Genomic DNA, 15,769 nt, shown 5'->3' on the forward strand with positions numbered 1-15,769 from the left:
AGCCAAGACTCCGGACAACTTCTGTGGTCTAAGGAAGAGATTGGATTGGGGCACGAGGCTGGAGTTCCACCTTACGGCCCTCCTGACCCGAGCTGAACTGATGTTCTAACAGTCTAGATGTCCATTCTGCCTCCCCTCATCTGGGGCCTGGGCCAGGTGGCATCATCATCATGCTGAGATGTAAGGAGGCAGACACAACCAGTCACATTTTCATATAAAAGCTTGTGAGAATTGACAATTACATACACACACCACACACAAACACTCATGATCTTTGGTCTGGAGATGGGTTTCAAGGCAATTAAATTCCAGTGAACAAGATGCTGAGGGGCTGGGGGTGGATACCTGAATTCCTTTGCTCCCCTTCCCCCAGCACTGTTGATGGTGCAAGTAGCCATAAGAAAGAGCCATAAGGAGGTGGGGACAAGAGGATATGCATTGAAAGGAGAAGTTCAGGCCGGGCGTAGTGGCTCACAGCTGTAATCCCAGCACTTTGGGAGGCCAAGGCGGCCAGATCACCTGAGGTCAGGAGTTCGAGACCAGCCTGGCCAACATGGTGAAACCCCATCTCTACTAAAAATACAAAATTAGCTGGGCGTGGTGGCACATGCCTGTAATCCCAGCTACTCAGGAGGCTGAGACAGGAGAATTGCTTGAACCCAGGAGGTGGAAGTTGCAGTGAGCCAAAAGCGCACCATTGCACTCCAGCCTGGGTGACAAACGTGAAACTCCATCTCAAAAAAAAAAAAGAAAGGAGGAGTTCAGGTCCTCAGGTCAAAGGGATTATGAAGCCTGCATCAGCGCCTCATCAGGCCATAGCGTCCACCTTTCTTCTGCATCTCTGTCTTGAGTCTGCCCTTCTCTCCGTCTCTCCCTGTCCTCCTTCACTCCTGCCTCCGCTCCTGGCCATGCTATGAATTAATATATGCCATTGCAGGCCCCCTGCTCCTTACTGAAGGCTTTCTCCCTGTTCTTTAGAGCCTCATTTCTCTCCAGCTCACTGACTCCTCCCCATCCACTGTTCCACTGACCTATGGCAGAACCTGGGCTTGGGGCAGAACAGACAGAAGGTAACAGAAGCTTCCATGATGCTGGAGCTCCTAGAACATATTCTGGTCTTTTTCTGGTCAGAAGCGGAGTGGCATCCAGAATGTGTTTCCTGCACTTTACCTCCTGCCCTGGCCTGGGCTTCTGGCAAGCATAAGTCACCCCTCCTCACTGCTTCTCAGTGCCCTCACTGAGAGAGAGAAAAGAGAAGGAGAGGGAAAGGGCCGGCGTGGGGTGTATGTCAGGGAATTAACCGAGGTTTAACATTTCCTCAAAAATGTACAAGCACGAGAAGGTAAAAGAAGTCACTAGAGGCCACATCTGCTTCTCTGGGTCTCAAGAAGTGGAAAAAATTTCATCCCTGGTCCTACTCCTTAACCCACTTTACCCTACCCCCAACCTGTCCCCCACCAAAAAAAAAAAGTGTCCGTAAAAAAAAAAAAAGTCAGTTCCTGTTTGGCCCCATTTATTGTTTATTTTGAATAGGTAATACAGTCACATGGTTCAAAATTCAAAATGTACAAAAGGGTGTAAGTGTTAAGACCTTTCCCTCCCCTGTCCTCAACTTCCTGGTTCCCCTCCCAAAAATAATCAGTGTTATCCATTTATTCTGAATAGGTATACATAAGCAAATATGTATTTATATTCTCCTCCTTTCTGAAACACAAATGGGAAGTGCACCATACATATTTCCGTGGCTTGCCTTTTTCACTTGAAGATTATTACATATTAGTATATAAAGACATACAATTATTTTTCAGCTGCATACTATTGTATTGAAACGCTGTATCAGAACTGATTTAACCAATCCTTTAGGGAAAAAAGTTTCTGTTGTTTCTCATCTCTTGCTATTTCTTTGTCCCCATCCCCAATCCAGACCTCAGGAGGGACAGCAGTGATGGGTACGGAGCCCAAGCCTGGACCAGGCCAGGCCCCGCCCCACCCACACCAGGCCCCTCCCCATTAGGCCAGACCCCCCACCTCACCCAGGGCCCAGCTCATTTGCAAGCCTGAATGTGATTGGACAGCCCCTCCTGGCTGGGTGGCTGGAGTTCTAGGGGCTTTGGCTCCTCATCTTTGATGCCCACCCTTGGTTTCCACTCCAGCCTCCCAAGCAGGTTGTTGCAGAATATAGAGCCCTGGTACAAAATAACCATTCTTCATTATCACTGTACCCACAAAACCGCTTGAAATGCTAACTTGAGCTGCTGCTGTCACAGTGACCATCCTCCTCTAGAGAGCATGAGGCAGGCAGACACAAATGCACAGAGGCAACTGTCCTGAAACACACCCAGCCCCAGGACAGGGGTAGGAGCAACTCCTACTCCCAATAAGCAACAGACACAAGGGAACGACACACAGGGATTGGCCACTCCAGTTAGGGGTCCCATTGCATCTTTGAGACTTCCATAGGGCTGGAGAGGAGACTGAAGTTGATTGAGAACTGAGGGCTGGAGGAGCACCAGGGGCTGGGGCATAGGGATATCCCCTCAGGATTCGGGAGAAATTGCAGGATAGAAGAGAAGGCAGGAACAGGACGAGGAGGAAGTAGGAGAGAGGAAGGAAGACAAGAAGGAAGAGACCTGGATGAGAGGGAATGTGAGCAGAAGCGTCCTTTCCAGCTCAGCTATGGACTTGCAGGACTGGCAACCCCACCCTGGGGTCTCCAGGGAATAACCCCCTTTTAGAGTCCTTAGAGATGGCCTAAAAAGATTTGGGAAAGCCAGAGAGCAAAAAAGTGAGCCGTCTAGGGAAGCCCTCGGCCATGGTTCCAGGCTGGGCCATGTCCTGGCCTCACTGGATGGGAACTCAGCACAGCTGGCATCAAAAGACTGAGTGTCCCCTGTGTCAGGCATCACAGGTTCAGGACGCTCCTGGCATAGAGGGGGATGCGAGGGAGGGCAGTGGAAGAAAGAGGGTCCTGGCACAGGGAAGAGGGAACCAGGCTGCCGGCCCAGTGCCCAGCTGCTCCCCATCCCTCACACCCTGGCCCTGGAGCCCTTGGCCACATGCCCCATCCCAGGGACCGCCTAGTTGTGAGAGAAGCCCCCGTGGGAGAAGGCAGGGAGGTCGGGGGCACAGGCAGCAGCCTGGGGCAGGCAAGCCAGGGGGTTGACCTCACAGGCCCCAGCATCCTGGTCCCCTCGGAAGTGGATGGAGTCGGCAGAGTAGAAGGAGGGGTCTTCGTCAAAGAAGTTGTAGGGTCGGAGGAAGAAGCCCACGCTGTTCCCCACAGTCACCGTGTTAGGAATGTCCTCTGCATGTGGGATGTGCAGAAAACCAGCTGTCACCCAGGCCACCAAGTCCTAGCAGGGGAGAAGAAAGAGGATCACGAGGTCTGGCTTTGCTGAGGACATGCCCTGGTAGGGATTCAGCTCACCAGCCCAAGGATTGTGAGTCTTTAAACATTTTTTCCTACTGGATAGAAGTCAAAGCATAAACAGTCCATTTCTTTTAGGAACACCTGCTTCCCTCTCCCTGGCTTGCAGCCTCCATCTCTGACATTTCCCATCATATTGCCCACTGCCTACCTACCCCCAGAGGGTGACACCCACAGGCTACTTCAGCTCCTCTTCTCCTAACTCTCCAAGAGTTCCCCACAACTGAGGGAAGAAGGGTGGAGGAGTGAGAACCAGCGCTTGGGAAGCAGAACTAGGCCAACACTGTGAAATTCAAGTCAGAAATGGGAGAAGCTTCAGATACAGGAGGTCATTTTCCTTGGTAACTTCCATCCCTCCTGAGTCCTGGAGCCTGGAAAGGACTCAGTCCATGAAACTGGAACTAAGAGGGCTCTAAGATCTCAAGGACAGGCCCAGGGTCTCACTCAGTGTCTGAATATGGACACCCAGCTCAGAAAGGTTCCCTCAAAGGATAGTGATCAGATCTACTGAAGTGAAGAAGGCAGGAATCAGCACCACCCCTGAGAAGTGCAGGTGGTTTTCAGGGACCCTCCCAAGAGAAAGTAAGGCTCATCCAGTGCCCTCTACCCCGGCCAGCTGACCTTTCCAGCAATGGTCTCATTGTTGATGAAGTCACTGAAATCCACAGTGGGGGCCCAAGGGTCATTCTGATTGAAAACACTGCTGCTACTAGGCTCCTCCTCCTTCCGCTGGGTCACGGCCAGCTGGTACCTAGGGAGGCACTGGTCAGGCCTGCATGGCCATTGACCCCATCCTGCTGCCTGATTGTGACGAAAGGGAACTGACTGCTCAGAGCTCAGCTTCCCCAACTGTATTGACACAACTGACTCGGCGCTACAGAATCCCCGACGACACCCTAAGGGGGGTCAAGTCCTCCTCTTTATCCCCAGCCATTTCACAGCACAACCCCTCTCCCATCCAAAACAGAAGAGAGTTCTCACTCCTGGGCTTTAGCCTCCAAGGGGAAAATGTGCCCATCATGGTTTCTTTGGATAACTAGAAAAACCTTTGGCCAGGCGTGGTGGCTCACGCCTGCAATCACAACACTTTGGGAGGCCAAGGCGGGTGGATCATGAGGTCAGGAGTTCGAGACCAGCCTGGCCAACACAGTGAAACCCTGTATCTACTAAAAACACAAAAATTAGCCAGGTGTGGTGGCGTATGCCTATAATCCCAGCTACTGGGGAGGCTGAGGCAGGAGAATCGCTTGAAACTGGGAGGTGGAGGATGCAGAGAGATGGCGCCACTGCACTCCAGCCTGGGGGACAGAGCAAGACTCCATCTCAAAAAAAAAAAGAAAAGAAAAGAAAAGAAAAACCTTCCTGAGAGATCTCTCCCCTCACATACAGGGTGAGCTGAGTGTCCGCCAACACTCCTTTCCCACTCTCACTGCCCCCTCCTCTCTGACTGCCCACCACTCACCTCTCCCAGCTGAAGCCTCTCGCCATGGAGCTGTTTTGGGGCAGTGGCTCTCCAGCAAAGCTGAGCATCTGGATGCGGTAGCCCCGGGGGTGGCCCCACTTGTTGCTATTGTTGCTGGCCAGGTACACGTAGCGAGGGGTGGCGCCTCCCACGAGGAAGGCGGCCTGCTCCTCTGTCTCCAGCAGCTTCCGGGTCACCTCCATCCTCTGCATCTGGTGCTCAGGGCTCCACGGCACAGCCATGGGGACAAAGACCATATCCTCGGCCCAGACCCAGTTCTCCAGTCCTGCTCAGGGTGGGATGGGGAGGGCCTGTCATGCAACCACCCTGGCCCCTCTGGACTCTGCCTCCACCTGGCTTCAGACTGGGGGCCAAAGAGCAGCCCAGAACTGAGTGTGCCCCTGCTTTTCTTCCCTCTCCCCAAGATACCTCCAATCCTTCAGCCAAAGCTGTTGACCTATAAATTAAAATATTTCATCAGGGATTTCATTCCATTTCACTAATTCATTCTTTCAACATTCATTAGCAGAGAGGACTGTGCTCACCCCTGGGGATAGAGATGAATGAACATCATCCTTACCCTCTCGCTTTCCATGCAGACAGGCAAACCACTGACTGGCCTGTCCTGTGAGAGGAGCATGGCCTAGGCAGCTTCCGGGCCACAGGAATACAGCTGCAGGCAGGAAAAGGGGGCCCTTCCGGCCAACTTTTCAGCCTGGTCTTAAAGGATATTACCAGAAGAGATGACATGGAAGGACATTCTAAGCAGAGACAAAGCATAAGCAAACAAGAGGATGCCTGACTGTAACGTGTGGAGTGCGTGTCCACGGACCTGGAGTATTTGGGTGTACCTGTGCAGAGCACAGCAAGGCAGGTTGGAGCTGCACTGTGAAAGAAAGAGTTTGGAGGGGCTTCTGCGGACAGGATCCCACAGGTGATGAGGAATGCGAGAGCTGAGTAAAAGGCAGGCTGGTGTGGATGGGAGGCCCTCTGTGTGCAGAATGGCTCTTGGATCTGAGAGCAACAAGAGCGGAAACAGCAGAGAGGGCTGGCACCTGCAGGGCATGGCAGTGTGACCCAGAGAGGTACTGCAGATGCAGAACAGAAAAAAAAAAACAAAACACCTGGTGACTGACTCAATGTGGGGAAGGACAGTGAAAAGACAAAGATGAAGACTCCAAGCCATCATGTAGCCTTGGCTCTCGGTGACCAGACTCCAGGATCTATCCAGAATGCTCCACAGGCTCCATGTGACCCTCACGTGGATTGTGAATTGTGACCAGAGAAAGAAGGAAAATCAGGGAGGAGGAGGGTCCATCTCCAAAGGAAATGTACAACCTAGAATGACGGACCTGCACACGCCAGGGACTTGGTAGAATGCAAAGAGATCCTCCAACACACCAGCACCACAGGCCAGACACAGAAATGAGCTGACAAACAGAAGGCTGCTCCCAGCAGCGGAGCCCATATAAGTACAAGGGAGGGAAGAGGGCAATGGGGACCCTGTTAGCCCAGATTCTGCCTCCTCCCTGAGCTTGGCCATTTCCCAAGATCTTCTGATGAGGTCACGTGGAGGAAGGCTGCAGCTTTGCACCCAGCCAGTGAGCTAAGATCCAAATAAAACTCAGCTGCCAACTCTCTCCCATCTAGCAAAAGGGGAAGCACAAAAATCCACATCTTCCTTTATGGGACAATCTACATAAAACCCAAAGCAAATGGAAACAACTTTTCAGCCCTTCTTCCAGAAGCCTTCTCCCCACCAAAATGTTTTACCTCCTACATCCAGATCCACCTTGAAGTGGGCGCTGTGGGTGTGGACCGTGCCCAGGGTGTGCTCTGCAACTTGGTTCCCGTACTTCCCGGTAGCACCAAAGAGGAATGCTGAGCTGATGTAGCCCGTGAGATAGAATCGGGTTTCTATGGCCCCACTGGGGTGGAAGACCATATCCCACACATAGTCATAGTTGAGCAAGGTGGACACAGATCTGACGACCAGCACCGTTTCTGCAAGGCCCCCAAAGTAGTGGGAGTAGAGATCTGAGTGGTGTCGCCGCAGGGGGAGGCCCTGATTCTGCTCAAACACACAAAATGCATCACGTATTGTCTTGGGGGCCTGGGACTCCAAAACGAAGTGCCAGTCCACGTAGGTGGCCAGGTAGGGGCAGTCCACCCCACGGGTCAGGGGCGTGGTATACTTGCCCATGCCAAAGCCTCCATCCACATAGCGGGTCATCATTGCTGCTGGGGAATTTCCACCATAGACAGCCAAGGCTTCTTGGAGGCTGATCTCATAAACTAGTCTTTCTCCCTGGAAGCGAACGTCAAAGATCCTTGGGCCGCTGAATGCTCCGAGGCCAAAGGAGAAAGTCCACAGTGAGGAGGCCACTCGACTTCCCTGGACACTGAAGCGGGGGCCCTGAGGATGGAACTGCAGAGGGGGAGCTGGACCCGGGGGCACAGGGGACTTCAGGGACCAGGACCCACCTGTGCCATTGTCTGGGATCAGCACCACGTTCACAAGGCCGGCCTCAAACTGGGCCTCCAGCTGGGCCAGGCTGTCGTAGTAGCGGCCTTGATAGAACACCTTCTGGATGGTCCAGCGGGCAGGGTCCAGGGCCTTGTGGTTCACTAGCAGCTCCAAGCCCACGGGGTGCAGGAAGAACCCAGCCCCTGAGATGTTGTAGTAGAGGCCAAACCAGGTGGCCCGGTCCCCTGATTGCAGACCACGGGGACCCGTGGTCATTGTCACCAGGTTCCGTCCCCGGCGCTTGTAGAAGCAACAGTGGTGGAGAAGCCCAGAAGCCTGGGGCAGCTCTCTGTCGAAGATCATCTGGTCTATGTCCCGGTACTCTTGGAACAGCACGGGGCGTCGGTGATAGGGCAGGGGGCCTCCATGACGCTCCACGGTCACGTCCCGCATGTAGGAAGGGTGAGGCAGTGGCCCCACCACCAGCTCACTCACGTTGGGCTGGGGTTGTCTGCCAAAGAAGATGATGGCCAGTGCCTCCCGGGCAGGTGGGGGGCTCCCCCTGTCCAGGTGAGCCAGGGCTGCAGCCTTGGGAGGCAGCTGTAGCTCCACTGAGAAGACACAGTTGTCCGAGGGCCGGGCCTGGGCCGCATCCACCAGCCCCGGCCCCAGCCGCTGGGTCAGAAAGTGCATCACAGCTGTCAGCTCCTCTCGGCTCAGGTCTGCAAACAGCTGGCTCTGGCCAGGGTGTGTCCAAGGCTGGGCACTGGGAGATACGGAGGCACAATGGGGAAGCTGGCTAGGTTCACCCCCATCTCCACCCCTGCCCACCAGCAGGACACAAACCAAGGCAAAGATGGTGGCGACAGCCAGAGTGAGGAGCACCAGGATGGTCTTCTGGTTCATTTTCCCACGAAGAGGGGCAGTGGATTCAACCAAAGGAGAGCAATGTATTCTCACGCCAGCACAACGGGGGCTCTGTTGGCTCCTGGACGGGGGGGTGGGGGCTCCCGGACTCTGGCTGAGGTTCCCGGTACTCAGATGCCTGGGACTAAGGGTGGGAAGGACACAGGAAGGCTGGGGCAAGGGGGCGGGGTGGCTGGGGTTGGAGGCGGGTCTGAGCAGCTGTGATTTCCACAGACCTTACATGGTTTTGTCTTCCAGGCTCCAAATCAGACTACTTTCTGGGTCAGGGTTGGAGTTGGGGAGACTTGGGGCTGGGGGAAGGGGAAGGAAGATTTCAAGATAATGCAGCACCGGGAAGGAGCAGGATCTGTGCAGAGCAGCCTCTCTTGCCCTCAGCCCAGCTTATTCCCCAACCCTGCACTTAGTCAAGGCCAGATGTTTTCCTGTAACTTCAAACTATTGTTCTCCTTTCAAAGACCCCCACCCCTGCCCCTTCAGCTTTCCAAACAACATTCCTTGGCCAGGTCTATCTCCCTTGCCCTCTGTCCCCCACTGCTAATTTCCCTGGCCAGAGTCCTTAGTATGCTCCAGGGGACTCCAGCTACTTAAAAGGTCAAAGAATAAATTCAAGTAAGATTCCTGGAATACTTTTTATTATAAATTACATATAACATCTGTTTTACAAAATTCTATCTACTGTTCCTTTTGAATGCACAAGCATAAAAAGATGTCTGGTGTAATGTGAACACCACCTATTTCTGAGTAGTAGGATTTGTGGTATTTTTGTTTGAATATTTTAAAATCATTTTTATAACTTAACATTTTAGAGATGAACAGGAAGTAAGAATTAACCAAAGGGACTAATGGGGTTTTCATGTGAGAGAAACATTGAAGGGCTGGGAATCTGGGGAGCAGGTGTGAAAAACACCGGGAACAGAAAGTAGAAACAGGGAAAGGTACCTGTGCCTAATCATGCCCCCCACCACACCCTCAGGACTAGAAGCCTTGGTAAGAGAAAGGGGGTAAGTCCGGGACACAGGCTGCCAGGTCGGGGAGGCAGGCCACAGGATTGACGCTGCAGAGCCCAGCATCCTGGCCCTTCTCAAAGTAGACACTGCCAGGGGAGAAGATGGAGGGGTCCTCATCAAAGAAGTTATAGGGTCGGAGCAAGAAGCCAACTCTGTTCCCCACAGTCACTGTGTTGGGGACGTCCTCGGCATGCGGAATGTGCAGGAAGCTGGCTGTGACCCAAGCCACCAGATCCTGCAGGAAGAGGGAGGAGCTGGAGGACTATGGAAGCAAGACCCAAAGAACCACCATTCAGCCACAATCCCCGCCTGCCGTCTCAGCCTGGCTTCCACTCTGCAGAGTCTCATGCCCATACAACACATGGCGCAATCTATGTAAGCAGCTATGTGGGGAGAGGGGGAGCCAGTGTCCCAGAGCTAATCTCACCCCAGGAGGGATGACCTGTGTTGGTCATCAGAAAACTCCATGGCCTCTGAATCTGTGAACTGGAAATCAGCCATTCCCTCTAACCTCTGGCCAGAGGCTAGGCAGCCAAGATGCCATGCCCACAGGTGTCCCTTTCCTATGTCCCTAGGGCAACCAACCTCTCCTAAGAGGGTTTCATTGTTGATGAAGTCAGCAAAGGTAACTGTGGGTGTCCAGATGTCATTCTGGTGATAGATGCTACTGCTCTGTGACTCCTCCTCCTTTCTCTGGGTCACCACAAGCTGGTATCTGACCAGGAATCGTAAGAAGGTGGTGTTGGAAGATGTCAGGTGCCTTTCCTGGCCCAGAAGTCCCTTAGATCCGATTCTGTGTGAGACCATTTCCCACCGTATATCTAACTTGGGTTTGAGGGGAGGTACAGGTAGCCACGGGCAGGGAGTTCGTCTCCAAGGGCTGGGGTAGGGGAGGGGCAGTCCTTTCCTTCCACCCAGGCCAGGGCCCTCCTCACCTCCCCCAGCTGAGGGCCCTCTCCATGTCACTCTCCAGGGGTATGTGTATGCCAAGGGGGCTGTGGATCTGGATTCGGTACCCGCGCTGGTGACCCCAGGCATTAGTCTGGTTGCTAGCCAGGTAGAGGTAACGGGGTAAGGGGCTTCCCAAGGAAAAAGCTGTCAGGTCCTCCTTTCCCAGGACCTGCCGAGTCAGCTCTGGGCGCTGTAGCCAGTGCTCCGGGTTCCAGGGGGCGGCCACAGGTTTAAACACCACGTCTTCAGCTACCACCCAGTTTTTCAGCCCTGCCAGGGGGAGAAAAGGGAGATGAGTTCCACACCAGGTAAGGTCTCTGGGTCAGGTCCCTGTCTTCCACACGATGTCCACTGCACTGGCGTGACAAAAGGCAGAGAGAGCATCAGAGCACACTGTGCTGGGAGCCAGGAGGTCTGGGCAAGCGCAAGCTCCTGTGTTCTTCCAACTTGCCTTGTCCAATAGAGTAACCACTACACATGTGGCTATGAAAATTAAAACTCAGGGCCAGCTGAGGTGGCTCACAGTTGCAATCCCAGCACTTTCGGAGGCTGAGGCGGGTGGATCACGTGAGCCCAGGAGTTTGAGACCAGCCTGTGCAATGTGGTGAAACCCTGACTCTACAAACAATAAAAAAATCAGCCAGGCATGGTGGCACATGCCTGTGGTCCCAGCTACTTGGGAAGCTGGGGTAGGAGGACTGCTTGAGCCCAGGAGGTTGTGGTTGCAGTGAGCTGAGGTCACACCACTGCACTCCAGCCTGGGCAACAGAGCAAGACTCTGTCTCAAAAAAAAAAAAAAAAAAAATCAGTTCCTCAGTCACACTAGCCACATTTAAAGTGCCCAGTTGCCATACATGGCTAGTGGCTACTGTTTAGAGCCACAGCACACAGAACATTTCTATCACTGCAGAAAGTTCTATTAGCACTAGACTGCCAAACAGTCCCTGGACCAATTTGCTTCTCTGATTCACTTTCTGAATCCCTACACTGGGCATAATTAAAGCTGTTCTATGGCTGTGCCCAATAAACAGAAAAGCACACGCAGCTGACTGATGACATTCGTTTAACTATGAAAGGGATAATGATACTTGTCGTGGAGAGGCAAGTTGAAAAACTGACTCCGGAGCCAGGTGTGGCAGCTTGCAACTTGGGAGGCTGGTGGCAGGGTGGTGCAGATCCCTTGAGCCCAGGTGCTGGAGACCAGCTAGGGTAACAGAATGAAACACTGCCTCTTTAAAAAATAAAAAAAAATTTTTTTAAACTTAAAAAAAAAAAAAACCCACCAGGCATGGTAGCTCACAGCACTTTGGGAGGCCGAGGCGAGTGGCTCACTTGAAACTGGAGTTCAAGACGAGCCTGGCCAACATGGTGAATCCCCATCTCTACTTAAAAAGAAAAAAAAAAAAAGCCAGGTGTGGTGGTGTGCACGTGTAATCCCCGCTACTCTGGAGACTGAGATACAAGAATTGCTTGAACCTGGTGGGTGGAGGTTGCGGTGAGCTGAGATCGCACCACTGCACTCCAGCCTGGGCAACAGAGTGAGACTCTGTCTCAAAAAAAAAAAAAAAGCTGGGCGTGGCATCCCAGCTACTCAGGAGGCTGAGGAAGGATTGCTCGAGACCAGGAGGTCGGGGCTGCAGTAACCTGTGATTGCACTACTGCACTCCAGCCTGGGTGAGAGTGAGACTCTGCCTCAAAAAAAGAAAACCCAATCCCTTCCCCTGGTCCCCTGCATACTCCTCCCAGCTCTGAGGCTTCACCTTTGATCTCAGCAAGGTGGGAAGTACTGTCAGTCTTTTTCAGAAGCGAGCACATTCATACCTTTGTCTGGGAGCTCCTTGGAATTCTACAGCATCCACAACCTGCATTGCCTAACTCAGCACTTGGTCATACACTTTCTGCAGGTCTGGACTGTTAGTTCCTTTCAACAAGACCTATATGAAGGCACCTGGCACAGGAGGGACTGTGCTGAAGCTGGTGCCTCTGCAGCCATCCTGTGCGCTGGTGCCGACACAGCCTCACTGGCCCAAAGCAGCAGCCCATGCTACACATGCTAGGAGTCCAATAAATGTTACTTCCCAAAACAGGGCTCTTTAATGCCAAAGATGCTGAAAAAAACTTCCAATCAGAAGACAAGTCAAAATCCAAGTGTGTCTATCTAGTTAAAAAACGATCATTTCAATCATGCTATTAGTCCTCCCCACCCTCCACGCCACTGCGAACACAAGTGCAAGGGCATGCACAGACACATGCAGGCATGCAAGTGCCATGTCTTTAGACTTGAGGATAAGAAAACATTTCACAAGAAATACTAGTTTATGTTGCATTATACCTGGGCAGTCATTTCCTGTCCCATCTCCCACCACCCTCTTTAGTTTCCCTTAAAATGGAGAGGGTCTGGTGAGTTTCTAATTTTCTTTGTGGATCTAGAAGTCTGTGAGTCTATAAGTTCCTTTCTGTCCTTGACAAAGTCTGTCAGGAACAGCAAGTCCTCTGTGTGCTTTGAGCCCTTTGTGCTTGAGAAATCTCTTTCCATACTTGCAGCAAGCTGACTGTGTGCCTGCCATGAGTCAACAGTGATGACAGGAATGGGATGGCCCCCCTGACAAGGAGTGGCCCTATCATGGGTAGCAACCCCAGCTTTGGTACCCTCCCCTTCCCAAGCCCCAGGTCCACCCCCATCCTGAAGACTCTGGACAGACTGCTTTTGACGTCGGCTCAGGACCCTGCCCTCCTCACCCTCACTGACCCTCAGAATTAGGAAGAAGCAGTGTTACAACTCCAGCCCCATTGGGCCAGTCCACCCAGTGTCACTTGAGGCTAAGGCAATCATGCCCAGCCATTACATTTAAACTAGTAGGCAATCATGCCCAGCCATTACATTTAAACTGGTTTCACAATCACAGTAAGTCAGAGGGGCTAGGCGGGGGAAATCTTTTCACCTTTTGCCAGATACCCAGTAGCCCAGTACCAGACTGACTGCACTGAATATGCTCAGTCCCTGTCCTGTTGCCACTAGAGCTGTGGTGCTGGAATACCCCGCTCTTGCCACTTATCTCAGCTTGACCTGGGAGATTCCCTTCCCTTCCCTCCACCCCACCTGACCCCACCCCCAAGCCCTCATCCCTCAGCACTCACCTGCCACATCCAGGTCCAGCTTGAAGTGGAAGGCATGTGTGTGCACCGTTCCCAGCACTCGTTCCCCCACACGGTTCCCAAAAAGGAGGCCCTCCTCTCCCCCTTTCAGGAAAGCTGTGTTGATATAACCCGTGGCATGGACCCGCCCTTCAAGTGCCCCATTTGGGTACAACACAAAGTCCCAAATGTAGTCATAGTTGCCCACAGATGACACAGACCTGACCACAAGGGCTGAGCTGGCCAAACCACCATAGAAATGATTTTCAAGGTAATTGTGGTGCCTTCGGAGGGGCAGTCCCTGGGCTTCCTCAAATATACACACAGCCCCCGGAAGCAGCTGGACTGCCCCTTTGCCCACTAATATATGGATGTCCACCATCGTGGCTTGATAGGGGCAGTCCACTCCCCGCACCAAGCCTCGGCTGTTACGGCCAAGTCCAAAGCTGCTATCCAAATAGCGAGTCAGCATCGTCTTGGGTGAATCGGCACCATAGATAGACATACACTCCTGGACACTGACTTCATAGGCTACTCGCTCACCCTGGAACCGAACATCAAAAATCCTCAGGCCGCTGAACACCCCATGGCCAAAGGTAAATGACCAGAGGGAGGATACCACCAGGTTTCCCTGCACACTGTACTGGGAACCCTGGGGTGAGAACTGAAGAGGGGGAAGAGGACCTGGAGAGTTCCGAGACCTCAGGGATGAAGCTCCATTTGGTGGAGGTAGAGGAACTCTAACCACTTCCAACCGGCCAGACTTAAACTCCCGTTCCAACTGGCCCAAGTCTGCATAGTAGTGCCCAAGGTAGAAGACCCGCTGGACAGTCCAGTGGGCAGGGTCCAGGGCCCTGTGGTCCAGTAGTAGCTCCAGCCCCACAGGGTGAAGGAAAAGACCAACACCTGAGATGTTATGGTGGAGGGCCATCCAGGTAGCTCGGTCCCCCGAGCGCAAGCCCCGAGGGGTGGCATGCACAGCTGCCAAGGTAGAGCCATTGTAGTTGAAGGTGGAAGCCAGGAAGATGGGTGCCTTGGGTAGCTCCACCTCTTTCAGATGCCTCCACATCTGCATAAACTCAGCTCTCAGCAGCGGGCGACGGTGATAGGGCAGGGGCCCGCCGTGACGCTCCACAGTCACGTCCCGCATGTAGGAGGGGTGAGGCAGCGGCCCCACCACCAGCTCACTCACATTGGGCTGGGGTTGTCCACCAAAGAGGACGATGGCCAGTGCCTCTCGGGCAGGTGGGGGGCTCCCCCTGTCCAGGTGGGCCAGGGCTGCAGCCTTGGGGGGCAGCTGCAGCTCCACTGAGAAGATGCAGTTGTCTGAGGGCTGAGCCTGGGCTGCATCCACTAGCCCGGGCCCCAGCCGCTGGGTCAGAAAGCGCATCACAGCTGTCAGCTCCTCTCGGCTCAGGTCTGCAAACAGCTGGCTCTGGCCAGGGCGTGGCCAGGGCTGGGCTCTATGGGATACAGAGGGGCAGTGGGGAGGCTGGCTGGAACCACCTGGGCTGGTCAGCAAAACATAGGCCAGGGCAAAGATGGTAATGAGGGACAGTGTCAGGAACGCCAGGACTATCTTGAGATGCATAGTGGATGCTGAGAGCTGAAATCAGAGTTCTAACAGCCGCTCCTTCCAGTTACTGACATCAAGTTGGGGTTTATATTCACTAGGATGGATAGGAATGGAGAAAACTCCACCCCATGGGTTGGGCAGGAAATTTCTGACCTTGATTTATGTAATTCTGTTCTAATTTTCTGTCCTGTGGTTTGGCCCAAGGCACTGCTTCCACATGCATAGCCTCTTCCTTGCCCCTGAACTCCCACTGGTAGCAGTCAGTACTAACTACTGATTTCCACCATTTAGACCAGATGAAAGGGAATCTGGGTTAACGATGCTAACCTCCAGTTTCCACCCGGAATGGGTCTCAGGAAGAGTACAAACCTCAGATGCCCAATTAAGTTCTGCAGCCTGCATGCAAGCACTGAGCTGTCCATTTTCCTACCTCCTGGCAGGAACTGCATCCCAACAACTCCAGGATTCACTGCCATGTTCAGCAGTAAGCAGTGAATTCTGCCTGTTGCCTAATGCCAAGCCCTTGATTTGTAGTCAGGCCTTTTCCATCCAGTGGAGTGGCTGAGAGCCTGGGCTTAGTAATCAGGTTTGTCCACCAATCCCAGTTCCCTCAGCTGTGTAAACTTAGCAGAAAAACTTATCCTGAGTCTCAGTGTCCTCATCTGTAACAAACAGACACAACTACCCTACAGATTCCTAAAGATTAAATGTGATCATGCACATTAGGTACTTAACAGCCTGGAACAGGGGAGGCACTCACAAACTGCTAGCTTTTGGTAGTCATCTCTGAAACAGAACAGAGCAGCTGCTTCTCCAT

General features: G+C 53.0%; 2 protein-coding genes across 6 annotated transcripts; both read right to left on the bottom strand.

The window, feature by feature from the left end:
- Positions 1-1,496: 1,496 nt before the first annotated feature.
- Positions 1,497-8,630, bottom strand: AOC3 (amine oxidase copper containing 3). 3 transcript variants are annotated; one of them, XM_033182892.1, is made up of 5 exons: positions 7,374-7,513; positions 6,663-7,197; positions 4,890-5,175; positions 4,049-4,178; positions 1,497-3,353 (listed from the first exon to the last, which is right to left on the bottom strand). In XM_033182892.1, the coding sequence occupies exons 1-5, from the start codon at positions 7,380-7,382 to the stop codon at positions 3,078-3,080; spliced, it is 1,236 nt and encodes a 411-aa protein (XP_033038783.1). In that variant the 5' UTR covers positions 7,383-7,513; the 3' UTR covers positions 1,497-3,077. The 3 variants fall into 3 exon arrangements, with proteins under 3 accessions (XP_033038783.1, XP_033038781.1, XP_033038782.1); XM_033182890.1 differs by having other exon boundaries at positions 6,663-8,630; XM_033182891.1 differs by lacking the exon at positions 4,049-4,178 and having other exon boundaries at positions 6,663-8,418.
- Positions 8,631-8,893: 263 nt separating this feature from the next.
- On the bottom strand, positions 8,894-15,696 carry AOC2 (amine oxidase copper containing 2). 3 transcript variants are annotated; one of them, XM_033182895.1, is made up of 4 exons: positions 13,380-15,696; positions 10,307-10,511; positions 9,876-10,005; positions 8,894-9,525 (listed from the first exon to the last, which is right to left on the bottom strand). In XM_033182895.1, the coding sequence occupies exons 1-4, from the start codon at positions 14,965-14,967 to the stop codon at positions 9,259-9,261; spliced, it is 2,190 nt and encodes a 729-aa protein (XP_033038786.1). In that variant the 5' UTR covers positions 14,968-15,696; the 3' UTR covers positions 8,894-9,258. The 3 variants fall into 3 exon arrangements, with proteins under 3 accessions (XP_033038786.1, XP_033038784.1, XP_033038787.1); XM_033182893.1 differs by having other exon boundaries at positions 10,226-10,511; XM_033182896.1 differs by lacking the exon at positions 9,876-10,005 and having other exon boundaries at positions 10,226-10,511.
- Positions 15,697-15,769: the final 73 nt, after the last annotated feature.

This window comes from Trachypithecus francoisi, unplaced genomic scaffold, assembly GCF_009764315.1.
Source record: "Trachypithecus francoisi isolate TF-2019V2 unplaced genomic scaffold, Tfra_2.0 Lachesis_group20, whole genome shotgun sequence".
In the NCBI taxonomy this organism is placed as follows: domain Eukaryota; kingdom Metazoa; phylum Chordata; class Mammalia; order Primates; family Cercopithecidae; genus Trachypithecus; species Trachypithecus francoisi.